General features: G+C 41.5%; 2 protein-coding genes and 1 long non-coding RNA gene across 8 annotated transcripts in view; 1 reads left to right on the top strand and 2 right to left on the bottom strand.

Annotated features, from left to right (window-relative positions):
* wnt5b (wingless-type MMTV integration site family, member 5b) overlaps positions 1-27,884 on the top strand; it is an 89,108-nt gene that overhangs the window by 31,776 nt on the left and 29,448 nt on the right. For 2 of the 6 annotated variants that reach the window (XM_005451681.4, XM_005451679.4), the window contains exons 2-3: positions 6,604-6,745; positions 15,041-15,130. In XM_005451681.4, coding sequence (XP_005451738.1) covers positions 15,113-15,130 — 18 coding nt within the window. In that variant the 5' untranslated portion in view covers positions 6,604-6,745; positions 15,041-15,112. The remainder of the gene's footprint in view (positions 1-6,603; positions 6,746-15,040; positions 15,131-27,884) is intronic. The other 4 variants (XM_025899637.1, XM_005451680.4, XM_005451682.4 and 1 more) reach the window with 2 other exon arrangements.
* On the bottom strand, positions 1,608-13,253 carry LOC112842648 (uncharacterized). The gene is made up of 2 exons (XR_003214534.1): positions 12,051-13,253; positions 1,608-2,246 (listed from the first exon to the last, which is right to left on the bottom strand). It is a non-coding gene; the product is annotated as an uncharacterized LOC112842648 (long non-coding RNA).
* On the bottom strand, positions 19,083-22,976 carry fbxl14b (F-box and leucine-rich repeat protein 14b). The gene has a single exon (XM_025899638.1). It carries the CDS (start codon positions 22,280-22,282, stop codon positions 21,080-21,082), a length of 1,203 nt encoding a protein of 400 aa, XP_025755423.1. The 5' UTR covers positions 22,283-22,976; the 3' UTR covers positions 19,083-21,079.

The raw sequence follows: 27,884 nt of genomic DNA, 5'->3' as shown, positions 1-27,884 counted from the left end.
GGGAAGATAGAGCTGTATGAAGAAAAAAAAGGGGGCGTATAAGAAGCGGGATTAAAATGTGGGGAAGAGATAGTAATGAGAGATGGTAGGAAAGAAGAGGAGGTGGGGGAGAAGTGAAAAGGAGGTGAAAAGTGTCACATACACACATGCATGAGAATAGAGGAGGGGGGGTGGGGAAAGGAGGAGAGGTCACAGAGGTAAAGTAGCTCTGTATGTGGTGACAGGACAGTGTTGCCACACAAGTCAATAGGCCTGTCTGCACTGTCTTGTCTGCATGCATTTGTGGCAGTGGTCTCTTAGCTTTAATTGAAGTCCTGTGTCAGCACCATAGTAACATAGCCTATGGGATGTTCAGTCAGTGTGGTGTGACATACTTTCATCTCTCTAACACATCAGACATCTGCGGTCTTTTTCTTTCACGGCTCATGTTTTTCTTTTTTTTGTTTTCCTTCTTCTGAAAAAAAGGAAGGATGGAAGAAAAGGAGCAAATAAAGAAGTTGCACATGAAACCCTAGTGTGTTTTGCTTTTTGATTAAAATTACCCTCTTGTTCCTTTTAAAATACACATTTAATTTAAAGAAGTGTCCTCCCTGTTTCATTTTGTTTCCAGCTAAACTTTTAACACATGAGAGAGATGCAGATGAATGAAGTGATGTGACACCTTTCACTCTAGCACCAATCTAAGAATGATGAGCTTTTAGTAATATAAATCTGTTTTAATTCAGGAAAAAAAAATCCAGATATTGCTTAGGTCACTGTTACACAGGCCTACAGACTGGTTGGTGTCCACTTGGCAACCACTGGTGGCTAGGAAAAAATTTGCATTCCCCAAACGTTTGCAAGTGGTTGCTGGACGAAGGCAGTGTGATATTGATTGCTAAAGCCCCAGTCATGGAAAACTGGCGAGTCAGGGAAATATTGGCAAGTGGCTGTGATTTCTTGGTTGCTAGCATGTTGCCACAGTCACTTATAGTTTGTATGAGAGTTCTCCAACTAGTCGCTGACTGATAATGAAACGTTTAGAGTGTGACTCAAGTTGGAAATAGAGACTTTTCCCCTTCAAAGTCAAAAGTATCCAATTTGAAAAACATTTGCTGCAGCAGAAAGGTGGAAAAACACTCTCTTCTGGATTTCCGTTGCACTTTTTCAAGTTTACCAACTGCTGGCTGGTTAGTTACTAACTGTTTGCAGACAAGTCAGCATCTTTCATGCAGACGGGGTGACTGCAGCAATTTTCTGGTGACATATACAATCACAAGAAGCTTTTGGTGCAGCACTTTTTTTGTGCCTGATTTCACCCAGCAACACCAGCAACCGCTCACCAACCCCTCAAGGAATACACATTTTTCCTTAGTGACCAGAGGTTGCCAGGGGGGTTCCAGCCTGTCTGACTAGCTTTCTACCTCTGCTGAGAGGATTATGGGAATTAAACCAGTGTGGAGGTTACAGAGCTGCACTTTTGTGCAGTCCCTGAACAAGCCAGCAGTGCATTGCCTCTACACAAAGACACTATGCGTAGGTTGAATACTAACTGGCTGAACATCTCGCTTGAACTGGAATGTTAACTACTACAGCAGAATTCGCTCTGAAGAAAAAGAAGCACAAAAGACAACAAAGACTGTAGTTTTAATTTTAGGTCTGAAAAGTGAAGCCACTTTTTTTTTTTAAGCATTTTAAACCGCTATCCTTTGTAATGGCCATAGAAGCCCTATAGAAGTCTTGTTGTCCAAAATAAACATTTTCCTGACTGATGACTTTATGGGCTTTTATGATGCCAGCACAACGACCCAGGAACCAGATCAACACCGCAGTTCCGGCAATCCAAATGAAGGAAAGAAGAGAAGAAACAAATTTCCTCGTTGCCTGCGTAGCCTGCATTCACCTGTTTTTTTACCCTGGCTTTTTGCATGTATGTTCACAATCTTTGTTCAGCTAACCAAAAGGTAGAAGTACTCGATGTGTTACGTTGTTACGAGTCACTGCCTTCTCACTTTGCCTGTTTCTTGTTTGTCAAGTGTGCGTTTTCAGAACACAGGAGATTAAACATTGATAGATTTTCTTCAGTGGGACACTTTCCTGTTGATGGAACTCATAAAATACACACAAGGACACAAATAAAGAAGAAACAGGTAAAAAGGATTTCTCCTGCTTGTAGACAATAAAGAAGCAGTTGGTCACATGTGATGTGTATTCATGTGTGCATCAAACTGGTCTATTTGTCGGGAGAAACTCTGGGGAGATCTTTTCTGAAAAAGACAAAACAAGAAAGAGAAGAAAGGAAAGAGTTTTTATGTAACATTCATTCATTGCATCCGCAGTTCATATAACATTTATACAACAGTGAAGAAGTCTAAAACATAAACTGGAATAAGAAAGAGAAGAAGAACGGGCACTGGCTTTTTTCCCATCATAACACCCTTCCATCTTATCTCCTGCTTTCCCATCACTTTCTCTTCAGCATTTTCTTTGCTCCCCTTTTCCTTTCTTCCTCCCTCGTCACCCTCCCTGCCATCCATCTCTCAGCTTCTCTTTCACTGCCTGACTCCCCCTCTCTTCTTCCTGCTCACCACACACACACAGACACACACGAAGGCATGCTGACACTTAAACTAAATGCAATCACACACACCCTATTCCCTTACTCCCTCCTCTCACCACCCACACAGAATCGAGGACACATACAGGCCACAAAACACCATAGACACACTTTTACTCACACACACTCGCTCACACACAGAGGATCCCCCACACAGAGTACTTTCAGCACTTTCTTCTTTACCATACTCAGCAAGATCAGATGTCAAGTCAACTGACAACACACACAGAGGCTGTATTTTTCTTTTCACCACGCTCTGTTTCCTCTTTCCTCTTATAGAATATATGCATTTTTAAAGCTTCCCTACACACAGACACGCACACACAATTCTGATAGCTATTTAGAGGAGTCAAAGAGTAGATGGGGCAAAGAGAGAAGGATTTATATATATATATATATATATATATATATATATATATATATATATATATATATATATATATATATATATATATATATATATATATATATATATATATATATATATATATATATATATATATATATATATATATATATATATATTCATTGCCAAGATATAAAAGGGGAAAGAGATGGAGAACATAAACACACCATTCAGTATTCAAAAATAAAGACATGATAGCCTAACCTTTAGCTTCACATGTAAGCAAAGAGTAGCTATTAGAGCACGCTTGCAAGACAAAAATTGACTCTGTATTCAACACACACGCACTGAAAGAGACACAGAGAGAGTGAAACATGAATAAATGATTTTCATGCACTTACAAAACCACCACGAGCCGAGACGCTCTCACACATATGCGCTCAATGTGTGTTTGCATATTGGCAGCAAACGCAGTATACAATACGCATACACGCACACATGCGCATACAATTAAATTACATGCATATTTTCCTGCAGGCAGCATATGTTGACACAGACCTGGACACGCATGCAGAAACACATGCTTTCTCCATGCTTTATGAGAAGTGTTTTGACGCTTTGCGCATGCACAAGGAAAGTGGAAAGACAGTATATTCAAGGAAGCTCTAATATTCCTCCATGCAGACCAGTGGTAATGCTTTGAAATTGTCTACCATTTGTATGCATAATTAAACATCTGATTGAAGACCCAAACTCAAACTGTCTGCAGTTTACAAAACAAGTCTAACCTTTATACCTGCCACTGCTTTCCTGTGCACTGAAAGGTTATTATTAGTGATTAGTACCATTTAGATGGTGCAATTTAAAAAAAAAAAAAAAAAATCTTTCCATTGTTTGTTTATAAATTTGTTCCCACATCTCAGTGTTCGTGATTAGAATGCAATCAGTAACAGAGAAAATATACGACTTTATTCTAAGAAATGAAAAATGCTAGATAGCTTCTATTCACATTGCTGCTCTTATCCAGCAGTAGCTTAAGTGCCTTGCTCAGGGGCAGAGTGACAGTAGCTGGCGAGGGAATGGAAAGTGGTTTTCATTCATTCGTTCGGCAGCCTTCCAGTGAAAACCACACAGCTTTCACCTTTAGGCAACCGCTGCCCCTGATATATATTTAAGTGCAGGCTGCCTTTAGCTAAACACACACACACACACATATACACTCACACTCACAGGGCAACACGGCCACACACCATGTGTACAAGCCAGATTTGGCTTCGTCCTCATGTCTGCCATACGGTTGATTCCTCCCCACTGTGCACACGCTGCAGGCCAAACACACAGCACTTGCGTGTGGTGTGTGTATGTGTGTGTGTGTGTGTGGTAGCAGAGACCGAGAAAAGAAAAGGGAAGCAAATCAAACTAGGAGAGAGAGCAGGCATATATTTTACCAGGAAGAACTATTTCAGGGGGAAAAAAAATTACCTGCCTTGCACACATGACTTGTTAACATCATGTTTTTTGTGAGGTAAAATCATCTGTGTGCTCTGTACTAGATTTTACAGGTCACGTGTGTGTTATGACCTTGATGTCTTATATGTTTTGAGTACTACATTAATTTTTAATAAGCACGCAAGGCTTTAACAATACCTCATCTAGCCTCGACACATGTAATGTGATGCCTGTAATGCAGAAAACAAGGTGGCTAAATTTAAAAGCACGCCTTTTTCCTCACAAATTATGCCTCTGAGTCACAATTTGTTGCTGCTTTTCAAATCCTTGGAGAGGCTAAAGAAAAAGATGTGCCCAGAAGGGCACCTTTCTGCTCACCTCTAGAGGTGAGCAGAAAGGTGCAGGAACCAACTGCCTCACCGGCAACTCATTTTGAATGCCGGTAGCCGTTCTCATCAACCCATATCAATGCCTCTGTGGTCAGTTTACTTTCCCCCTGCATAAAGCAGTGTTTGATTACATTCAGGCTAAGCAGAGGATTGTAATAAAATGGTAGCATTGGGGAGCTACAGTATTTCATACATACAGTGATAACATTTTTAGTGAAACAAATACAGGGGTGGAAAAACAGGATGTAAAAGGGGTGGACAGGTTTGAAAATTCAGCTGGAAATTAGTGACGTGAATGCACATTGTTTCCACATCTAAGCAGCATTTTCAGACTTAAATCATACTGGCATAAATGTCACGTAGAGGAACCGCTGATGCTCCTTTACATGGAACAAGGCTGACTGTGCATAGGTGAACCACATAGGCAGGCAGGGAGCTGGTGTAGTGTAAACAGAACCCAGTGCACATCCACCATGAACCCTGCTGCCAACATCTGTGTCCATTATGGACTATGTCAGCAACTTAAGCCAGCATAGCGCAAACTGAGACTAAACAGAATAACCAGGTTGTGTCTGCACCACAGGTGGGCTGTAAAAGACCATACTTAAGTGTTCTAATGCCATTTAACCGTTTCATTATTGGAAAAATTACACATTCACACGTAAACAGCACCGCTTCTGTTTTTCTGCCTCACTGTGGTCACGACCTTCCAAAGTATTTCAATGGGAAGAAGGATTTGTGTCTACATTGTCTATGTTTTTGAGGTTTCTCTAAGGGGGGGACACATTACAGCTTTGAAGAACGTGACAAAGGACACTGTAACCAAAACCTGGTCTTAGTTTGGGTGCCTACACCTAACCGAACAGGAAGTAAAAGCACAACTTCCAAATAAAATCCAAAACTCACTGGGTTTCAAACTGTATTGTGAGTAATAATGTGTGAAAATCTTCACACGCATGGATACAAACTGGAGGATAAAAGTTGGTGGCCATGTAAGCAAGAAAAGGGGGGGAGAGGAAAACAAAACAATGGATTCAATTTTGTGACTGTTTCGCATAATGCGGGAATGTGTTCTGAGCAAAGACCTTGACAAGTCAGTATAAACCTTTATGAACACTTAACGTTCCACTGAGACATTTGAATGATAGCCTAATACAATAAACAGGGACATACAATAAAGCATTATTTAAAATGTATGTGGGCAAGGGCTGAAAAGCTCGAGAAAGCAAAATCAAGATGCAAACTGCAGAGGAGAATGTGAGGAAAGAAAGAATGAGGGTGGATAGACAGCAGTCTCTGTGAACCTGCATAGACAAGCTCAGTCAAGCTGCTTTGGTGAGAGAGGGAGAGAAAGCAAGGGTGTTTTGACAGCTCGGAGCCATCACAGCAGCAGAAGGCAGTCTATGCGTGTGTGTGTGTGATTGTGTATGTGTGTGTGTGTTTTAGTCTCTGTGGGTGCAGGTGGTTGCGTATCTGTGCACGTACTGTACTGGTGTGTCAGTGTATGTGTATGCGTGCATGCACACAAAAGACTAAAGGCAGAGACAGACAGTGACGTTTCTTCTGATTCAGAGACAAAGAGGGGGAAAAGGAAAGTCTAGCACAGAGGCTGGATGAAGGACAAATAAAAATATATTTTTTTAAAAAGATCTGAGGCTGTGTCTGTGTGTGGTGTGTATCAGTGTGAGTATACATATTGATATGTGTCAGGAAGCCTGCAACCAGACCAAACCCTCTCATTAGAGGGTTGTTGATGAGCAGACTCTCGTTTCACCATTTTTTCACCTTTTTGACATTATCTCCTTTCCCTTCCATCTCCGTAGACGCAGACAGAGCAAGCATAAACTCTTTATGAGCCTAGACCTACTTCACCTTCACACACCTCCACGCAGTCACACTGGGATCTGGCCTGAACAGAAAACACTCTTCAGCAGCTGCCACTAAACGACTCAGGAGCGGTTGGAGGTGAGATGTTTTGCTCAAGGGCACCTTGACTTGAAGTGAATGCCTTTTTCCTCTTCTTCTTGTGTTTGAAAACGGGAAGCACTGTTAAGCACTGGTTGCCCTACAGTTGCAAACCTGTGCTTTTTGCTACGATTGCAGTCGCAGTCGACTGTATTTGCATTTGCTTGTTTGTATCATGATTAACTGTTTTGTCAGAGCATCAGCGTATTGTGAAAAAAAATACATTAAATCTGCAATGACTAATTTTGATGGCTTCAAAAGCAAATATGGCATAAGCATCCAATATATATAAAGTATGTTAGCCACTGTGGCTGCGTTGTGTTCTATTCTCTCTTAAGATGATCCCACACTGCTTCAATAATGTTGAGGTCCAAGCTCTGAAGTAGCCAATCCATGACCGGTAGTGTTTCATTGTGCGTTTTTATTTTGCCAGCTGTAGCCAATCAGATGCTTTCCAGATGGTGGTTCAAAAGTTGACAGTACCTTTTTGCATTCATAGTTCTGTCATTTCTAATGAGGCTTCACTGAACAGCGGATGGATCAACTGAAGGGCAAGACCTCAGGTTATGTGTCAGGTCGTTGCTGGATTTTTTTCCCTACATAACTTTGATACTTTCATATGATACTGTTAATCTACTGTGGATAGTTTTTCAGGCCTGCCACTTTTTCTTTTGTCCTCCATTTGTTCGCCTTGCTCAAATTTTTTAAGGACACACTCCACACCATGCTGAGATGTGCCATGTTGTCGGCTAATGGGTCTTTGGGAATCAACTGGCTGGTGCAAAAATACTATTTTATGCTTGTCAAACGGTTTCAAACTGATTCATAGAACTGTGTTAAGTAGCTTAACAATCAAAATCATTCCTCTGAATATAGTCAGGTTCAAGGACTAGACCAAAATGAGTGAATACACTTTGAAAGCTTTTCAGAATGCCTGGAGAACTATTCTTCAATACCACCTTAAAAATCAAAAGAAAGTCTGGCTCCATGGAATCAAAATATAAAGAGATAAAGGGTGACTCAAAACTTTTGTACAGCACTGTACTTATCAGTTGAACTGCAAAGCAAGCCCTTATAAGGTCATTAATACTTAATGCTAAATAAGATGAAGTGGCACTCCTATGCTCACACGCCTAAAAAATACATAAATGAAAGCCTTAATATAATTAAACACTGCTGTCAAAAAAGAGGCCATAAATATGATTAATCACATTTTTTGTTAGAAATATTGATTACAGTAGCTTTACAGTTAGGGTTAGCTGTGATATCATCTAAGCTACTACTGCATATCTGCAACAAACAAAACATAGAGTGCTATATATGGCATTTGAAGAAGAGTCAAACAATTTTGAGGGAATAAAAACAGGCAAAAAGATTTATCAACAGTTTGCCTCGTACAGTCTCATTGTTTCTCCTTCCTGTTTGCCAGACAACCAATGCACATGAGTAAACAGGGAGAGTGAATGTTTGCTACTTGACAAGCGCGCACACGCTTGTGCGCATACGTGTGTGTGTGTGTGTGTGTGTGTGTGTGTATGTCAGAGAGAAGATGGTTGTCCTTTTAAGAGGGCCAAACGATGGAAGGATTTGGGGTTTGTGTGATTGTGTGTGTGTGTGCTTGCGTGTGTATTAACAATGTACCCTCATGTCCCCTGTGTCAAAGCCTGGCTAAATCAAGTGAATCATGCTGTGTGTGTGTGCGTGTGTGTGTGTGTGTGTCAGAGTGTATGTGCCAGGCCAGATCAATATGAACTAATCAATAGGAGAAGACAGCTAGAAGGACCTTGGGGACTGCAGATACGCACCTGGTGCACACACACACACACGCACAGTCTCCTCTTTGTATTCCACGCTCAGTTTCTCTATTTATCTTCTCTCACTCCCCTTCCCATATCTCTTTCTCACTCTGTTTCTTACATTAGTCTCTTTTTAGAATATCTATTTTCTCTTTCACGTAGTTCGAGCTCTAATCATGTATACACTCGTATGTCGCTGCCTAATTTACTCTTTGTCCGGTAACAAACCTGGTAAGGTGGGTTTGTTTAAGTTTGATCATATCAGTTGAACCATATCAATTCATATGTTTCAACTGATATTTCGAAAGATATATATGTTATAAATATGCCATCACTCACCTGCTGCCATGCATCTCAATCCATCCTTTATTGCAAAGAGCTGCAATTATTCTGATCAAAATGTTCGTAACAAATTGCTATTATTTGGGGAAGAATTACACCCTTTGTCAGAGTGTCAGAATACTCATTTCCTCTGACGGGTTTTAGGTTTTGTCCAGCCTGGTCTTGAATTTTGGCATCTGTGGTACCACTATTGACGTAAATACTCAACACTGACTGCATGTGGTACTTTTCTAAAAAAAGAAATAAGAGAAACTATCCATCTTCTTCTGCTTAGCCAACTCAGGGTCACAATTGGAGCCTATACCAGCTGTCATATGGCAAGAGGAGGGGTATATCCTGAAGAGGTCGCCAATCTATGGCAACCATTCATGCTCACATTCACACCTACGGCCAATTTACAATCACCAATTAACCTAATATTGCATGCATGTCTTTGGACTGCGGGTGCATGCATACAAACTCCAAACAGAAACACCCCAGCTAGTTCATGGAGTCAAACCCTGTGAGGCGATGGTGCTAACCACCAATAAGAAAAACTAATATAAATATTATTAATATGCAAATAGAAATATATTCCATTTAAATATACATTACTCAAACGTATTGTCTGAGTTTCAGAACTATTAAAAAATGGATGTCTTGAAAAACTTGTAAAAGAGTGACGTTCATATAGCTGTTTTTCAAAATAAAACATTCCAAGGACATAAATTATTTAAATAGCATTTTGTAGTATTTAAAGCCTTACAGCTTTTCTTTGTTTCCACACAAAAAACCCAAAGGTCCAGCAATAAGGCTGGACAAGTGCAAACAGTGGGAAAGATTTCCAGTGTGAATCTCTTTTCTTCCCACAGGACTTCTTACAGATCCACACATGCACGCCTACACATATAAGCCAATCAAAACCCCCATATTTCTTATAACGTGTGAATCAAGCGTTTACCAAATCCTGAGTTGACAGGCTGGTTATCAGCAGGGACATTACAGCTCTGGTGGACTCACTCTGGTGAGTCTGAGGCACTTTGAGTTAAATTCGCTCAGCATGCAAATTGGGAAACTATAATTCATTTACAGGGAGATAAGAGCACTCCTCTGTCTCAATAATGCCTTTATACACTGAATATTAAATAACTGTTTGATGGAGATTTTCTTATGGTTTGAATGTCCACTTCCAGGGTTAATTGAAATGAACAGGGATAGACCAGTACTCTGAAGTTCAACCAGTTTAGACCTTCGCAGGCTAATTTTTAAGAATTCCCTTGTGATTGGATCACTTCAGGGATCCTTTTGCTTTTGATCATCTTGGTCTTTTTCTGTATCTTACTATTCAGTATCCCCGCCTTTTTGTTTAACAGCAACATTCACTCGAGCTTTCCCCTTTGTGCACAACTAGATAACTAGATAGATAAATATGTTATAAGGCTATGATGGCTTTGGAGGAACAACAGTGTCAACAGTGTCACAGAGTTCTTGCAAAGCTTGAAGAGTTTGGAATTGCTTTTCTTAGTGTGCATCATGCTCCCAAAGATGCAAACACGATTGCTGTGAAGGTGGGGAGTGGGAGCGCAGTCCGGTCGCTGTGGGTGTTCAGCTCCAGAGTAGCAAAACATACCCAGATTTTAGCATTCAGTCTGGGTTCAATAAACTGCTGTATTATTATCTCTCCTAACCCATCTGTTACTGCCTTTATTCTCAAAATAAACATGGATTTATCAGTCAGTCGCACTGTTTTTTTCCCCAGTCAGTAGCTATGAAATGCTGGTCTGAGCCCACCCCAAGCATTTGTCTTGTGTCCTCTTCTGAAAAGCGGTTTAGAGACTGCTACTCATCCTCTGAGACCGCTGCTAGACGGGCTTCTTTTTGACAGGACTTTTGCACATAGCTTGCATTCTTTATTTAGTGGATTCTGTATATTTGATGCAGCTGCTTTTCTATCTCTCAGCGAACAAGGTTTATTGATCTACTGAAGATGTGATTTGTGTGTGTATGTGTGTGCCTAATCGTACAGTGGAACCAGTTTGTGTAAAGTGTTTTAGAGCGTCATAACCTTGCCCTTTAGAAACCTTCAGTGTAGGTGAGCCAGCACCTCTTAAAACAAATACGCTTAATTCCCTTCTCAGTGAGAGCTAGTCAATCCCAACATTGCTGACTTCACTTTCACAAGAGCATTAACAGTCCGTGCATACATCTGAGTCCAGCCCTTATCACAGTGTGCTGCATTAAAGGGCTACTGGATGTATTTTGTATATTTTTAACTTCCTTTATAGAAGGAAAGCTTGTGATTACTATTGTAATACCAGTCACCTCTGACTGGAGTTGTAGGTTTTTATCAAGACCACAAATGCCAAAGAAAGCTGGTCTCCACACCTCTGATGTTAAAGTCTGAGGAGATTTGTTGTGTTTTTATTTTTTAGCCTTGAATTTTCGTAGCTATGGCATCAATATAGATTTTTGGATCTCAACATGTTTGCGCTCTCTGGTGAAAAACTGCCCATACTCCAAGAAACTTGCCTGAATCTTTTTTTTTCTCTCTTTCTTTTTCATAGCTATTGCACCTCTGCAGTTTGAACTCTCTGCGCTACTGGCTTTTAAAACATAAAGCATAACTTTTAGAGACATTTAAAGTGTCTAATATATGCATTTTAACGTTAAAGCTCACCATTTTCTGCCATGCCGTTTCTACATTGTTAAATACATGTTTCACTGTCTGCAGTAACGCAGGTACCTGTGATGGCATCACTTTCAGCATCTTCCTCCTGCCCTCTGTTGCCCTCTAAAGACTCCCACCCCCCCAAAAACTTCTCTGAAAAGTCATTTTAATGGAGTGAAATCTGCTCCATTGCACAGTGTTCCCTGTCAAACACGTGTTAAACCCCATCGACTGTTGCTGCAGTTCTCTGTCTCCCTTTCTGCCCGCTTCCTGTGTTTGAGAAAAGCATGACAAATTTTTTTAACAAAATAAAGAGGAAGAAAAAGTTTTCACTTTATTGATGCTTGAATGACAAGCTCAACTGACAGGAAGGTAGGGAGAGCTGGCAGAGAGGAACACACACACAAAGCGAGTGTCTACGCACATGCATTATGCACGCGGGCCTTCAATCATACGTATGCGGGAAGACAAGCACACACAAGCACACCACACCACCCACGCTCCCAACACACTGTCTCACCTGACAAATTAGAATGAGTGCGAGCCTGTTGGTTTTTGACTTTGCAGGTATCTGTCACATTTCTGTCAGAGCTTCACGTGGTTTCACATCAAGACAAAGAAAGGCTCTCTCTCGCTCTCTCCCTCTTTCTCTTCCTCTCTCCGTCCTTCGCCACCTTCCTGCCGTTCTCCATGTGGAGCAGAAATAGGGAGCAGAAGTCAGCATCACATGCTGCATAATTCTCAGTCTTCCGATTGTAATTGCCAAGGCTTTCATAAAAGATTCAGCGACGACGTCCATGTTTTGATTTTGAATAAAGCAACATCTTATGTTTAAAATGAAAGATTTAGTGTGTTGTTTTCCTTATCCAATCTGTCGGAAAGCAGCGCAGAATGGCTTGTCTGGCAAATGTAACGACGCTGATCATTTTCTTAACATAGCTCATGCTTAAATATCTATATAAAAACTCTGTACTATATAGCCATAATGGTGATGATGACAGACTGAAAATTCAAAGAGCCCACAGCGGTAAATGACCTGATAACAGCATGTGGGAGATTAATAAAAAGATGAATACCCAGAGGATCTAAGATTGAAGAGTGATTTATTGCTTTAGTCACTGTGAAATGATTATCAAATATGCAAAAATTCCTCTTTTATTTTAATCATACGTTGAATATGTCCGGGTTTTGACAGCTGGGGAGCCAATAACACGCCATCTTGGGTGTCACTGAGAGCTTGCATAACTTGAATTGATTCTTTACGCCACACTACCAGAATATGGCAATGTAGCTCTTTTGTTTAGTCACCCAATTTGTGCACAGTGAAATATCTCAAATGCAACAAGTGTGCAGTGGCATAAAACCGTGGAAGCACTTATTGTCCCCAGAGGATTCACTACAAAGTAGCAGTGTGTTAGAGTACTGTGCAAAAGTTTTGAGTTACACTTCATTTTTTTATATTTTGCTAGAAAATTTGGAAAGTAAGTGCACAGATTTATTGAAGCATGTGCGAACATACCTGGAAGTACAATATAGAAGGCAAAAACAGAGTTTGTACAACTCTAATGAGCTTGAAGGTCAATGTTTGCGACTGTTTGACCACCTTTATTCTCCAACACACCCTAAACCCTCTTAGACAAACTTTAACCTTTCATTAAATAGTCTTCAGGAATAATTCTTCAGGTTTCTCAAAGGACATTCAAAGCTCTTCTTTGGATGTTGGCTGCCCTCTGTTTTGTTGTCTCTCAAGATGATCCCACACTGCTTCAATAATGTTGAGGTCCAGCTACAGGAGGACAATTGATTACGGATTATTTTCTTCTTCTTTTTTTCACACTACACTGGAAGTGCATTTGGGATCATTGCCTTCTGAAAGATGAAGCTGTTATCAATCCAGATGGTTTTGGAACATCCAAATTTGATGTTTTTTCTGCATCCATAATTCTGTCAATTCTGACAAGATCGCTGTACTCACTGTTGTACCTTTCTCCTGACCTCCATGCATATTGTGATAATTTGAGGTGAAATGAGGCATTGAGGCATTAAGATCATCAGATCAATTACTTCTGGCCCAACCTAAGCTTAGACTGAAGACCAGAGGCGATCGTGCCTTTGCTTCAGCTGCACCCAAACTTTGGAATAGCCTCCCTGCTTCTATTCGAGCCTTGGATTCTGTCCAATCCTTTAAATCAAGATTAAAAGCATATCTGTTTGACTTGGCTTTCCTGACCAGTTAACACCCTTTTAATCTTTTAAATTTTAATCTGTTAAATCTTTTATTAGATTTTATTAAATTTATTATTATTTTTTATTAATTTTACTGCTGTTTTTGTCTCATCAGATTTTGTATTTACCTAAATCTCCTGGTCTGTTAGTGCCTCTATCCTGTCTGTGCTAGTGCCTGATTTGTACCCTGTTATTGATTTATGTTGACTCTACATGTTACTGTGAAGCACTTTGGTGTGCCTTCGGGTTTTTAAATGTGCTATATAAATAAAATTGTATTGTATTGTAAATGTTCAGATTTAGATTCTACCTCTTGTCCCTGAAAAGTATTCTTCTTAATAAAACTTAAGAAGTTTTGCGTAATAATAAATACTAAGATTTTTATCAGTGAGTTTCTCCAGTTTGTTTGTTTTCCTCAAAGGAATAATGGGATCCTGTCTGGTGATCCAATTATTTTACCTTTAGGACCTCTAGCAAACTATATCTTAATCAACTGATTGGCTCGTAATAAAAGCAGACATTTGCTGCAGTCGAACACCAAATAAAGAAAATGTAAAAACTAAGATGATCATGAAAGACATGAAAATGTTAGATGTGTGTCTTTAGAGCAGTTAGAACCACAGACCCACCTTTGTCTAGCAGGCAAAGATAATCAAATTCATTTGGTAGGAAGGTTTTTCACTAATTCGTCAGTTACAGGTTGGATGATGTCAGTGTTCCTTCTTTTCCTGTAAAAGTTAGATTTTCAGAAGTGGAAAAAAACTCATTTTTGACTTATCCCTAAAGTCTTACCTTTGTAGAAAAGCAGCTCATTCCTTTGACAGGAATGTGCAGCAGAGGTGTGTGTGTGCCTCGTGTCTAACTGAAAATAATTAGCTGGTCTGCTGGGCAAAAAAAAGCAGAACTGTTTTTTTATTTTATTCTTTTACATAGGTCATTTTAATATGTGTGTGTGGACACGTGTGTGTTTAGCCAGCTATTGTTGGAGTTTAGGCTGATTTTTGTATTTTGAAGGAGTTTTGGTGTGTGTGTGTGTGTGTGTGTGTGTGTGTGTGTGTGTGTGTGCGTGTGCAGACGGTATTTTAACATGGCTAGCCGACTTCTTGCAGCCCACAGTTAAACAGTGACTCACAGATTCCTCTCTCCCTCTCCTTCTCTTTCTCACCAACCTCAACTTTTCTTCATCTGTTTCTTGCCCCGTTCCCCTCCTCAATTTTTACCACTTCTCTACTTTTCTATCTTCCTCTCTCTGCTTTACTGCTTTGCCACTGTTCCTATCTACAGGTTGGGTGCTGACTACAGCAGACTGTCGGACAGAGGTGCTTTTTCTTCCGCTCCTCTGCCTCTTCCCTGACTATGCCAGCTTTAAAACCAGTAAGTTACAATAAGACCACACCATCCCCCCTCTGCTCTTTTAATGCTATTTTTTGACCAACACTGGTTCTGAAAAGTGTGTACAGTATGTGCATGGATGCCTAAATCAGAAGCAATGCCAAATGTTCTTGACTGGAGCTGCTGGTTTGAAAAAAAAAAAAGTTTCCTGAAGCACATAGACACACTGGGCCCCCGAGGGCCCCGGGGACAGCTCTACAGCAGACGGTAGAGCCGTCTACTGTACCTCAGCGACACCTCAACACCAGGTGCCACAAAGAGGAGGAAGAAGGCAGGGATGGTGGGCAAAGAAATGGGAATTGTAAGGGGGAGGTAAAGACTGAGAAAAATAAGAAAGGAGCACAAAAGGAAAAAGAGAAATAAACTTGGTGTTGAAAAGAGAAAGACAAAGGTAAGATAAGAATGGGAAGTAGAGAGGTGAGGAGACAGGAAGGAAATAAGCCTTCAAAATAAGTTGACAAGAAGAATAAGAAAAAAAAAGGCGAGGATGAAACCTGACCAGCAGACAGGCAGAGATCTAAAAACAGGCCAGAAAGACAGACAGACAGACAACACAGCAGACGGGAGAGACAGACAAGAAGCTGCTGCAGCCAAAGGCATGTGGGGGAGGGCAGTAACACTCCGCTGCTAATATCCCTGCTGCTTTGTTGTGAAAAACCCCAGTTCGCCTTTTAATGGCGAACTATTCCTTTAATGATAGCAGTAAAAAACTCTCGCACACATACATAACACCGTTCCTCTCCGCCTGACAGGAAATGTGGTTCAGAGCACAACGTGACAAGTCACAGTTCAACTTTTACAACTTGCAGGCCAAACACGCACACACACATAAAACAGATTTCAAAAGCAAAAACAGTGCTATGAATAGTATGAAAAGGTTTTCTCAGTGACCTATATGCAGCAGAAATGTTGGTTTTGTCTGATTTAAGTGCCTGTAAGTTTTTGAAGTAACTTTGTTTGGGAGCTGTCAGTCATACAGGCAGGCAGGCAGGATCTGTGAGGGGGAAGAGACAATCTCACTGAGAGGAAGCTACAATATGTTCTTTACATGAAGTCCTTTTCATCCTAGCTTCCTACAGTGCACACGCTCTTTTGCCCGAGTGCAATGCTGAACCTTTAGGATCCACGACAAAGTGAAAACCTGAGGAGAGTGGTGGTAGTCAGGTAGTCAGCCTTTTGTGATATTCATCAACAAGGATAAGTAGAGCTTAAAAGCATAGCAGTGGCTCTCAATGTTATTCTGAAGCTGTAAATTCCTCTTTGCTAGCCATGTGGATCAATCATGTCTGGACATTTGGTTTTGCTGGCTAAAGAGAGATTATATCATTAAGCAACCATAGAAGATAGAACCTTGGATTGGATGTGGAAATTACAGCTATTTTAATTTGTAAGCTAGTATGCAGTTTTAATTGACTTTAACTGAAGCAGACAAGCTTCTTCTCCCAAAAGCTAACATTCTCGTCACCCCTATGTCCTATAGTATAGGATCAGGCAGGAGCCAAACTGTTCACTGCTTTTTAAATGGATTATAAATGATGCACGTGTCATGTGCAAAAAACGAACCAAAACTGGAGGAAGAGGGACGGCTTTTCCTGCTGTGCATTTGTACAGTTATTACCAAAGAGAAGTGCAACTGTCCTAAAGGAGAGTGTGCAGTCAGAAACATTCAGTGCAAATGAGCTCACATGTTTAGTTTTTACACAAATCACGATATTTTCATGCAAGTTACTTTACTGTTCATGAAAACACTGGTAGAACCTGGTTTTTGTACTTGCAGTCTATGCACAGAGTGATATATCATGCCTACTAAACACATAATGCTGAATGCCCAGGATTTAAACTCACTCAGCTCTCTCTCTATTTGTTCGAAATGCAAATTGAGTCATTCATGTTTGTATTCTCCTAGATTATTGATGAGATTTTGTTTTTAATTGAGAAGAAAACCTTCAATATTTTAAAGTAGGATGGGCCGATGCCTCTTAGTTCTTTTGCACAACCTCCAGGGACTTACAGCAAAACAGTGAGGAGCAAGCAGATATAATGTTAAAACATGACGGCTCTTCACTGTGTTCGTGTGTCCCCCAGTAGCACCCAGCAGCGGGGGGCTCAGGAGCAGAGTCTGACCTTTGACCTCCCTATAGAGTGTAGTGGACAGAAAGGGATTTTCCCTGTAGGGATTAATAAAGTATTGCATTATCATTTGAATGTAGCTGATTGCATCTTCGTCAGTCTACACTTCAGCCTGCCGACCTTTCTGTAGAAACCCACGATATGACCTTGTCTTCCGTATCTGCTCGGTAAAGGTCTGCATGCACAAATGTCAAACGATAAAGAAACAATTAGCTGCATTGTACGTCTCCGACTTCTATTCATTAAACAGCATCCGAGCTACAGTTTATCTCAGTGTCACACCTCTTTTACTTTACTCCTATGGCTTCATGTCGTCTTGCTGCAGCATGTAGGAACTCCTAATCTAACTCAGGCATTTAGCACATAAACACACATTTTCTGGTAGATTTAAAGCAACACTAATGCAGGGGTCAAATTACATCAGCAACAGTAGCTCATAGGTCCTGTCTTTCTGTGGCTGACAAACAGGTTTGAGATGCTTCTGGGACAAAGCTGCTCAAAATGTCACACACTGTGTATCTCTTTTTTTTTTCCACATCTCAGTGTGCACTGGTTGCAGCGTTATTGCACAAGACCAAAGGCCAGCTAAAGCAAACTTAAGAAACAGCAAACACTGGCATTCTGTGAGTGTGTGTGTGTGTGTCTTTCTTTCTGTCTCTCTCTGTCCCTGTGGTCAACAATCCCTCTGCTGGCCTTTATCCCCAAATCCCCATGGACAGAGAGTCAGGGGAGAGAGAATGCTTAAATGCTTTGAATGATGGTGTGGAATGCTAAAAAGCAGTCTGTGTGTGTGTGTGTGTGCATGGTGGTAAGTGGGGGGGAGCAAAGTAAGGGGGGAGAGGGGTCTCTTGCCTGGTCTAGGATCTGGTATGCGTGACTGAACAAGAGGAGAAAGAGAGGAAGAGAAGAAAAAAAAAGCACCCAAACCTGCCTTTCTAACTTCTAAAGGGAGACAATGGCTACTGACTGGCCTGGCAACCCCCTGTGTGTGTGTGTGTGTGTGTGTGTGTGTGTGTGTGTGTGTGTGTGTGTGTGTGGTGTCACTTCACACACAGGACACGTCCTGATGGAAAGCAGAGAAGAGGGAGATCTGCTCTAACCAACTTTTAGATCTCATTACGCCGCACATGCAGCTGCACAGACGCAGCTCTGCCACATGTGAAGTAAAACACTGCGAAAAGGATCCAGACTAAATGCCCCAAACCTTTCATTTAAACCAGGAAATCCACCAAACTCCCCCCGCCCCAAGCCAAAAAGAAAAAACAAACCCTGAGAGTTGCATCTGGAACTCAGTTAAGCTAAACACCTTTTGGTAGAGGATAGAGGACAAAAAAGAAAACAAAACAGACGTTTATGATTAGAAAAAAAATCAGCAGGGTAGAACAGTTTCCTGCAATAAACGCCTTGGTGATAATTAATTACACAGGCCCTGGCAGCCAAATCAAGACGGCAAGCATCCATTTTGAATCTGCTCATAAATAATAAAACAACACAAGAGAAATTTTTTCAGCCCTTTTGAGAAGCAAGACAGGACTGATGAGGGACAATGCTCAGAGATGCGTGGGCGATTATTGGGAGTAATGTATGAAAATAAGAGACCTCATTGTCTTAAATGCGCTTGAATATGGAATATATCTTTGTAGGACAAGACCAGAGCAGTTGTGATTGTCTTTATGGGAAACAAGATTAAAATACCTTGTGGGTATTTTTTTTATATTAACCCTCCAAAACAAAAAAAACAAAACAAAACAGAAAACAATGAAGCGCTACACCTACACAAAAGTAATCCACACCGCTCTCGTTTGTTCATTATATAAATATCTTTAATTGTTTTAACCGTAAGAATATAAAACAATTTAATTTTGGGATTCTGCATTTTTTTTCTCTTTACAAACACATAATATACAGTACATCTTTTTATTGTCAAACACACGCACACGCACTCACTCACACACAGCTTTTTCAGCAGGACGCACATCCGTAGATTAATTTTCTAGCAGGTCATTGCATTACATTAAAACGCGCACACACTGGCGTCGGTGTGCGTGCGCGTGTGTGCATGTGTGTACAGCCTAAATGCGTATGTGTGTGTGTGAAAGAGAGAGAGTGAGAGAGAGAGATGGGGAATAGCGAGGTGGAGAGAGGGTGAGTGAGTGAGTGAGTGAGTGAGTGAGTGAGAGAGACGCATTCTGCTTGTAACCAGAGACGGGAGGGGAGAGAAAGAAAAATAATCGATTACTCCTTATTCTAAGCATGTCTCAAAATGGATTTGGGGTATTTTTATTCAGGGAGAAGAAGGGTGAGAGATGGTAGGAAAAAGAAGAGGGTAAAAAAAGAAAAAAACTCCTCCTCTTCTTCCTCCTCTCTCTATATACCGGTGAGAGCAACATGAATATGAATGTGTAGTATAAACGTGGGAAAAGAAAAGCCACGACACGAACCCTGATTTGTTTCCACGAATAAAGGCTAAGATATAGAAATCACTTCAATTTGAAGTACGACGCTCTGAGCAACATTCACTTGACATTTATCTCCACCAGCATCCCTTTCACAACAAAAATACCTACAGCCTAATAATCCTGTAAGGACATACACTGGGTTTTTAACGATGGTCCGATCATACCTTTAACATGCATCTATCGTTATAGAATCACTACAGGTATAGGCTTGCAATCGCATCTCCTTTATATTGATCAAAGCTTGAATGCAATGCATCTCTAACAGGGTGTAAAGTTGGACTTTATCCCTTTAAAAAAAAGGAAGGAAAAACTGAACAATATAAAAAGCTCTTGCACTCAAGCAGGTTTTTAATGTATTTTGCATAAAGCGACGTCCTCTCACTTTCTGACTGGATCTGACAGCCCGCCTTCCCCTTTCCCCCTCTCGTGGCTCTCTCTGGGAAATTGCTCCTGTTTATGGGGGTAAATTAACAAAGGTAGTTAGATTGTGTCCTGGTCTCCTTTCTCTAGCTCTGCTCAGGGAAGAGGGAGGGAGGGTAGAGAGAGGCGATGGAGGGATGGGGGAGGGGGCAGACACAAGTCCCTTTAGGCACATTTTCTCCCAGTCTCTCTTTCCTTCTTAACAGTATACACCCTTTGAAAATAACCACATACGAGGTAGCCAAATGTTTTTTGTGTGTCTGTGTGTGTGTTGGGGTTTTTTTGTTTTTTGTGGGGTTTTTTGTGTTTTTTTTTTTTAGGCGTGATGGCTGTAGCGGAGATTAGTCGTAAATGCCTCAGACTCACTGCAAAAATAAAAGTCCCACATTGGAGTTTTAAAACCTCTCTTTTTGACTTTTAAGGATGGATGCAAGTTTTCGCATCCAGAATTTTCTGGAAGCAAGTGTCAGGAAGAGAAGCCGATTCTTCCATTAGGGAAAACGACACCTGATTGGAAACAAAATCTGGCAAACAAGCTGAAGTTATTCTAGTCCCATGTCCAATTTCTGTGAGGTCTTAAAACTCGATTTGAGATCAAAACATTGCGTTTAACAGGGATTTTCGTGAGCTCATGACAGAAGTTTTGAATTGCTTTCTGCCAGGCTGAATATTGGAGTCAAACACTGATTTCAGTCCTGCAAGGCCAACAGAAAGAAAAATAAAACATTTTGAGCATACATCCTGGTCACATGGGAGAAGCACACCTTACACAGAAGGGAAAAAAGGAAGGATTTCTCTCTTTTTAAATAAGAAAAGAAACTCCTCTGCCCACACAGCCCTCCCTTTTCCTGCTCTGTCTCCATCCAAAAAAGAAAAATAACACACACTCCCAAAACAAAAACAAAAAACCAAGCATTTCCAATCACCTCACTTTCTCACTCTCTGTCATCTGCCAGAGTCCCAGGTTCAACACTTTAAGGCAGGGGAGCTGTGTGATCCTCTCCAGTCCCCTCTTGGTGATCTTGGTACATCCATACAGGTCGATGCCCACCAGCTGGGTGAGGTGGTCCGCTATGAGCTCCAGCCCTTTGTCCGTGATGCGCACGCACTGTCCAATGTTAAGGGTCCTCAGCTCGTGCATCTGCCTCACCATCCGGTTTATCCCGTCGTCGGAGATGTGACACGAGCACAGGGACAGGGACTTGAGCTGGTACAACCCCTGAGCGATGTACGCCAGAGTCTGGTCCCCTATCTTGTCACAGAACGAAACATCAAGCCCAGAGAGTCTTAGGGTGCCCATGGCAAGGTGCATCGTCCCCGTGTCGCTTATGTTGTCACAGGAGCGTAGGTTGAGGCTCCACAGGGAAGTCATATGTGAGAGGTGGATCATCCCTGCATCTGAGATCCCCCCACAAAAGCTCAGGTTCAGTACCCGGAGCTTGGTCAGCCCCTTGGAAATGTGTTTGAGTGACAGGTCTGTCAGTTTCTGACAGTCTTGGAGGGTCAGGTACTCCAAGTTCAAGCAGCCCTCTGCTGCGCTACGGGTCATGCCCGCCAAATGTCCAATCCCCACATCTGAGACATGCCTGCAGGACCTCAGATTGAGGCTCTTGAGTCTGTGGAGGCCCCAGGCTATCAACAGAAGCCCAGTGTTGGTGATGTTGCTGCAGCCACCAAGCTCCAGCACCTCCAGGTTCTTCAGATACTGAGCAATCCTCCCTAGACTAGAGTCTGTTATCTGCTTGCACAGACTCAGGTTCAAAACCCGAAGTGATGGGATCTCCTGCACGAACGCATGGCCCAGCCCGTTATCCGTGAGGTTGTAGCAGCCGGACAGATTGAGGGACTCGATGTTTGGCATTCCCTGGATGACATAGCTCAGGCTGCGGCGCAGAGACAGGATCTGGACCCTCCGGATGCCCCTGGCCTGGAGGCTGGGGAATAAGGAGGGATTTGCCCGGCGGAGGTGCAGCTTGGCTTCCACCCCCCTCCACACTGACTTGTGGTAGGATGCGTCCCTCCAAGCGATGCACACTTGGGCTACCCTGCCTTTGTCCCTCACGTCCAGATAACTGAAAATCATTGCCAAAATTTCTGGGAAGAGGCACGAAATGTGCGTCTCCATTGTTTTTCAAAACCCAGGCATATAAAAATTAATACTCCACACCTCCAAGGCTTAAAAGAAAAACAGAAGACTCAACTCAATCACACCCTCCTCTCGCACAAAATGCAAAAGTATCAACAGTCCCAGCTATCCACAGAAGTAAAAAAAAGAAAAAGAGAAGAAGAAGAAATTGGAGTTGTGTGTTTCTCTTTTTCTTTTTCTCACACTGAACTGTGCAAAATCGATCAAACTCCCTCCAGTGCCACGTGATCCGGTCTGGTTGCGCAGTAGGATTCAAATGTATTAAAAAAGAAAAAAGGGGGAAAAAACAACAAAAAAGAGCGTTTATTCCTGCCTCAACCCCTCTCTCCGCCAAAAAGAGGAGAGGGGGCGAAAGGAAGAAGGAGGAGGAGAGGAGGAAAAGCGTCAATCCTTCCCCCTCTCGCTCCCTCTCTCAGACGACGCTTCCTTGTATTATACCTACAAAAAGCCTTCCTCTCTCCGCCGTGCGAGGATCCAGACGGTCATACATTTCAGATTAAGAAAGTAAAAACAAAACCAACTCGCTTACCGACACGTATTAAGAAGCGACCCCATGGTAGAAAAGCAAAAAAGATAGAGTTGGAGCGGCTTTATAGGCAGAGTGAGAGAGAGAGAGAGGGGCGTCCTGGGCTCAAAGCCTTTGTCTGCTCTTTTCAAACCGACTTGGCAGGGACCCCAGCACTCTAGCTGTACCGAAGGGGTGGAGGGAAGTAATAATATCACCCTCGTCTCTTTAAAATGTATTTAACGACAACCACCGTTACTACGGGGGTTTTAATAGCAGGTCGCTACACCGAAACGTTCTTACAATGATGTAATAGCAGATGTAGCTTGAAATTAATTCGCTATTTTATCGACCCACCCCTACCCCCTCCGTGTCACACAGTTGGTTTGTCCCGCCTCAGCTGGAACGGTGCGAACAGTTTCCCTTGGAAACCAACTTCTTACAATTCAGTTCACTTTGGGCTTTAACCCTTTGAGCGGACCACACAGGAAACACAGGGAAGCCAAGTGGAGAAGCTCCTTTCAGTCCGCTTACTTGGCATGAACGTTTAGTATTTTTATTCTGAATTTGTTGTTATTGTTGTTGGTGTTGTAACTAGAGCGCTTCTACAGCTGACAGCCGCGTTCATTGTCTTTTTTTGTAAACAGCCCCTCTCTGTCCACTCTCCTCCAACACTTTACTTTATTGCAAAACCAGAAAATAAATGTACTTTTCCAGAGACGATCAATCAACTTGTCACATTCAAATACTGGGAAGAATAACTGTGGCTCCAATAAAACAAAACTGAGTTTAAAGAATAGTTTAAATAACGCTGAAAACAATGTACAACCCGTGAGTAAAAATCCCTTTTAATTAATTTGAACATGCTTTATTGGCTTGGTATTTGACAGAAAGTTGCCAAAGCCTTAAGACCACATCAGAGGTTGTGTCAGTGTGTGTGGGTCACTCCCTTTACTACACAGGCACACACACACACACACACATATAAGGTTGCAGTTTTACAGCCACTTTTTACAACTAATAGGCTCGCGATATACAAATGCACAAGATACATACATTAAAGTTGGAGCATAGATTACTGTGGTAATAAAATATTCTATAAAGTGTAAAGCAAATAAAATGTCAAAGGCTTTCTTTCACTCATGTGTCTCTCATAAAGAAGCAAACTTTGAAGCTGTTGTCTCACATCTGGCATTGGTTATGTTTTGATAGTTGAATAATCAAAGACTTATTTTAGTCTCAGCTGATGGCACTGAGAATATATCAGTGTGTGTGAGTTTCAGTAATAGATTGCTATATATAGATGCTTTCTAATGCTGCTTATTCAGTGTATCAAGCCATAATAATGACCAATTATAGCAATGAAGGTAAATTTTAAAAAGGTGTATCATTTTAGCTGTTTTTTTAAAAAAACAAACAAACAAACAAACAAAAAAAACAAGTTCCTCAACTCTTAGGCTAAGTCAAGAAACCATCACCTGCACTAGTCTAATCTAGTTAGATTTAGGATGTTGCATAAACCAACAATGCATCTGAAACCTATGTAGACAAGTGGATAAGGATAGGGAATGATTATTAGAAAAAAATGGATACTTCAGTATTGAAATATATTGCGTAGCCCATATGACAGCTTTAAAAAGATTTCTGTAAATGAAATAGCCAAACGACAAATTCAAACATGATTTGGATAAGTGAACCTTCCTGAACCGTCTTAAATCTGAGAGTCAGTCCTCATGAGGGCATCTTCAAAGTCTAGCAACTGCAACAAAGTGCCAACAATTTGGATGAATCAAAAACCGTAGGGAATTGCAAGAAAGTTTCAGAGTGTTCGTCTGAAACTTTTACTCTTTCTGCATGCACACAGCACGAAAGAGAAAGGCAAGCTGCTGTGCTGCAGCCGCTCACTTGGAGCGGCGTGCATGTGAATATATTACAGTGTGATAGATTTGTGGATATTTCTTGCTTTGTACATGATTTGTCTGGCATCTGTTGGGCTCTCCGTCCATGCGCTGTCAGTATTTTCCGCAGCATTATCGGTTATGAATTCGCTTGACTGCTCAGTGGGGGAATCTGTGTGTAGTTTGTAGTTTCTGTGGTTTCACGCATGTTAACTTAACTGGTAATTCTAAATTAGTGTGCATGGTTGTCTGTCTCTCTGTATTAGCCCTGTGCTGGACTGTTGACCTGATCACAGTATACCCTGCCTCTCACCCAGTGTTATAGCTTCCATCCCCCATGACCCTGGCTGGTTTAGTGGTTAAGACTAAGGGGACCAGTGGATGATTGCAGGGACTGTGTAATGATAAGATATGGCTGGCAAAACTATAACTTTTATTGCCTTAGTTTAGTAGCAGGAATGCCAGTGCTCCATATGCTCCACTGCTCAGGCAGCTGTGTCTATATGTGTATGTGTAGACTGCATTTAAAAGATGTGACATTTTCTGGATGCATCTCAAAGCAGCAGTGTAATTTTGTTGCTGCAAAGTGACCATCGTGGGTGTAGTGCTAAATTATCAACTAATGTTTGCAAACTTTTTTATACAGAGCGATGAAACTGATGAGCCATACCATGAAGATATGGGAAACAGTTTTTGAAGCTAGGTTAAGAAGAGAGGTGGTGATCAGTGAGCAGCAGCATGGCTTCATGCCGAGAAAGAACACTATTGATGCGATGTGGTGCAGGACATGTATGAGGACGGTGAGACAGTGGTAGCATCTGTTGGGCTGTCCGTCCATGCGCTGTCAGTATTTCCCAACAACATGCCAACAACATGCTGAGAGATGAGGTTAGGCAGCAGTCACTGTGAACTATGATGTTTGCAGGTGACACTGTGATCTGTAGTGAGAGCAGGGAGCAGGTGCAAGACAGCCTGGAGAGGTGGAGGCATGCTCTGGAGTGAAGAGGACTGAAAGTCAGTAGAAGCAAGACAGAATACATGTGTGTGAATGAGAGGGACAGAGGTGTAACAGTGAAACTTCAAGGAGCAAAGGTAGTAAAAATAGATAAGTTTAAATACCTGGGTTCAACCATCCGTAGCAACAGACAATGCTCAAGAGAGGAGAAGAAGAGAGTGCAGATGGGATTTGATTTGTGACAGAAGGAGAGCAGCAAGAGTGAAAGGGAAGGTCTATACGATGGCAGAGAGACCTACTTTGGTATGATTTGGAGATGGTGGCACTGACAAAGAGACAGGAGGTGGAGCTGAACATGCTAAAATCTTCAATGGGAGTGACCAGGATTATAATAATAATAATAATGGATTGCATTTATATAGCGCTTTTCGGGACCCCTCAAAGCGCTATTGAAAGGATAAGAAATTTGTACATCAGAGGGGAAGCTCAGATCGAGTAGTTTGAAGACAAAGTTAGAGGGTGAGATGGTTGGGAGATATGGAGATGGTGGATTTACTGGGCAAAGGATGTCAAAGATGGAGCTGCTAGGTCAGAAAAAAAGAGGAAGACTTAGATTCAAGATGTAGTGAAGGAGAACATGCAAAGGGTTGGTGTGACAGAGATGTGGCAGGAGGATGTTAGGGATAGGGTAAAATGAAGGCAGGTAGTTAGTTGTAACGACCTCTAAAGTGATAAGCTGGAAGAAGAAAAAGCGAGGATATTTTGTTAGCAAGCCGTCTTCATAAACTGCAAGACACAGATACAGATATCTCTTATTAGTGCAACACTAATAAAATACTTGAAGTTTGTGCTCAGAAGTTTGGAGCACAAACATCTCAGATGGATTATACCTTACAGCAAGTCATATTATTTGACATTATTTAATTAAATTAGAGAGCAGACTGATGCTGACTACAGCTAAGCCTTTTACTTTAAGTCTTAACCAAATCGAAAAGGGTTAGTTATAAACAAGACTACTCGTCTCAGTTATTATTATTGATTTCTAAATTATCTAATGAAACCAAAACTTTTTTTGTAGGCAGTCTTATGAGAAACTCTAGTTTTTTTTGCATGTTTGCTGACTTAATTTTTTCAGCAGCAGAGGTTGGCAGTTGCTATATGCATACACATTACAGCATATCCATGTGATTCTGTAGCCTCGTCATGTAAACACAATTGTTTTTAAATGTTCGCATCTCCTCAAGCACACACACATGCACGCACGGGCTTCTTTGTGTGTGCGTTTGTGTGCATGCGTGCGTGTATGTGCGAGCGATAATACGACAGGGGAGCCGTTTGCTGTAGCCCGTGGAGTGTGGCAGAGTGGCTGCGAGATAGCAAAGAGAGAGGAAGAGCTGATGAGAAACATAGAGGCAAAGCGATAGGAGAGAGGCAACAGTGATCAGGTGCAGATAAGACAGAGGGAGAGGGGCTGCAGAAAACGCCGCTTTTACGTGAAAAAAAAAAAGCAGCCATGCACGACTGACGGCAACTCTCCTTTCTCCCACTTCTCCCTCTTTTTCTCTTGTTCTCCTTCCTCATGATGGATGTTCAGGTTCGTCTTAATACAAAGGCCATATGTTACTGAAAGGGCTGTTGATCTCTTTAATAATTTCGCATGACCATGTTCTCCATATCCCTTTATATGCATCTGCACTGAAAGACATAGAAAATAAAATTCACTGTCTTTGTTCCATGTAAAACTCTCAAATGACTTATATTAGTCTCAGCTCAGCTGAGCTGGGACTAATATTCCCCACTCTACGTTAACAACATCAAACAAATGTTTTCCAGTACACAGTCTAATTTGTGTTACTGTCTGTTCTGTCTCTCTGAAATCGTACTGTATGCACACATTGTTTCACTACTTTCTCTTTCTGCCTCTCTTCACAATTCTTCCAAATTATTGCCATGAATTATAACGTTGAAACATTACCAACATGAATTAGAACGAGCACGTATACAAGATGTGTTATAACAGTGTTTATAATTTAGCGAGAAGAATTGCTCATACTAGCCCGACAGTTTAAACCCAATCCACAACAAGGTGCTCTCTGTGAGTTTTGCTTGTAACTGTGTGTGTCTCATAAAGTATAAACATTCATCAAAATATCTCTCTCAGGCTGGAAAACACTTGTGCCTCCAGTGTTAACACAGAAGGATTATGGGGATCCAGCCAGTACA

This window comes from Oreochromis niloticus, linkage group LG17 (genome assembly GCF_001858045.2).
Source record: "Oreochromis niloticus isolate F11D_XX linkage group LG17, O_niloticus_UMD_NMBU, whole genome shotgun sequence".
NCBI lineage: Eukaryota > Metazoa > Chordata > Actinopteri > Cichliformes > Cichlidae > Oreochromis > Oreochromis niloticus.
The sequence above is the reverse complement of the archived record's forward strand: the minus strand, read 5'-3'. Positions and strand labels throughout refer to the sequence as shown.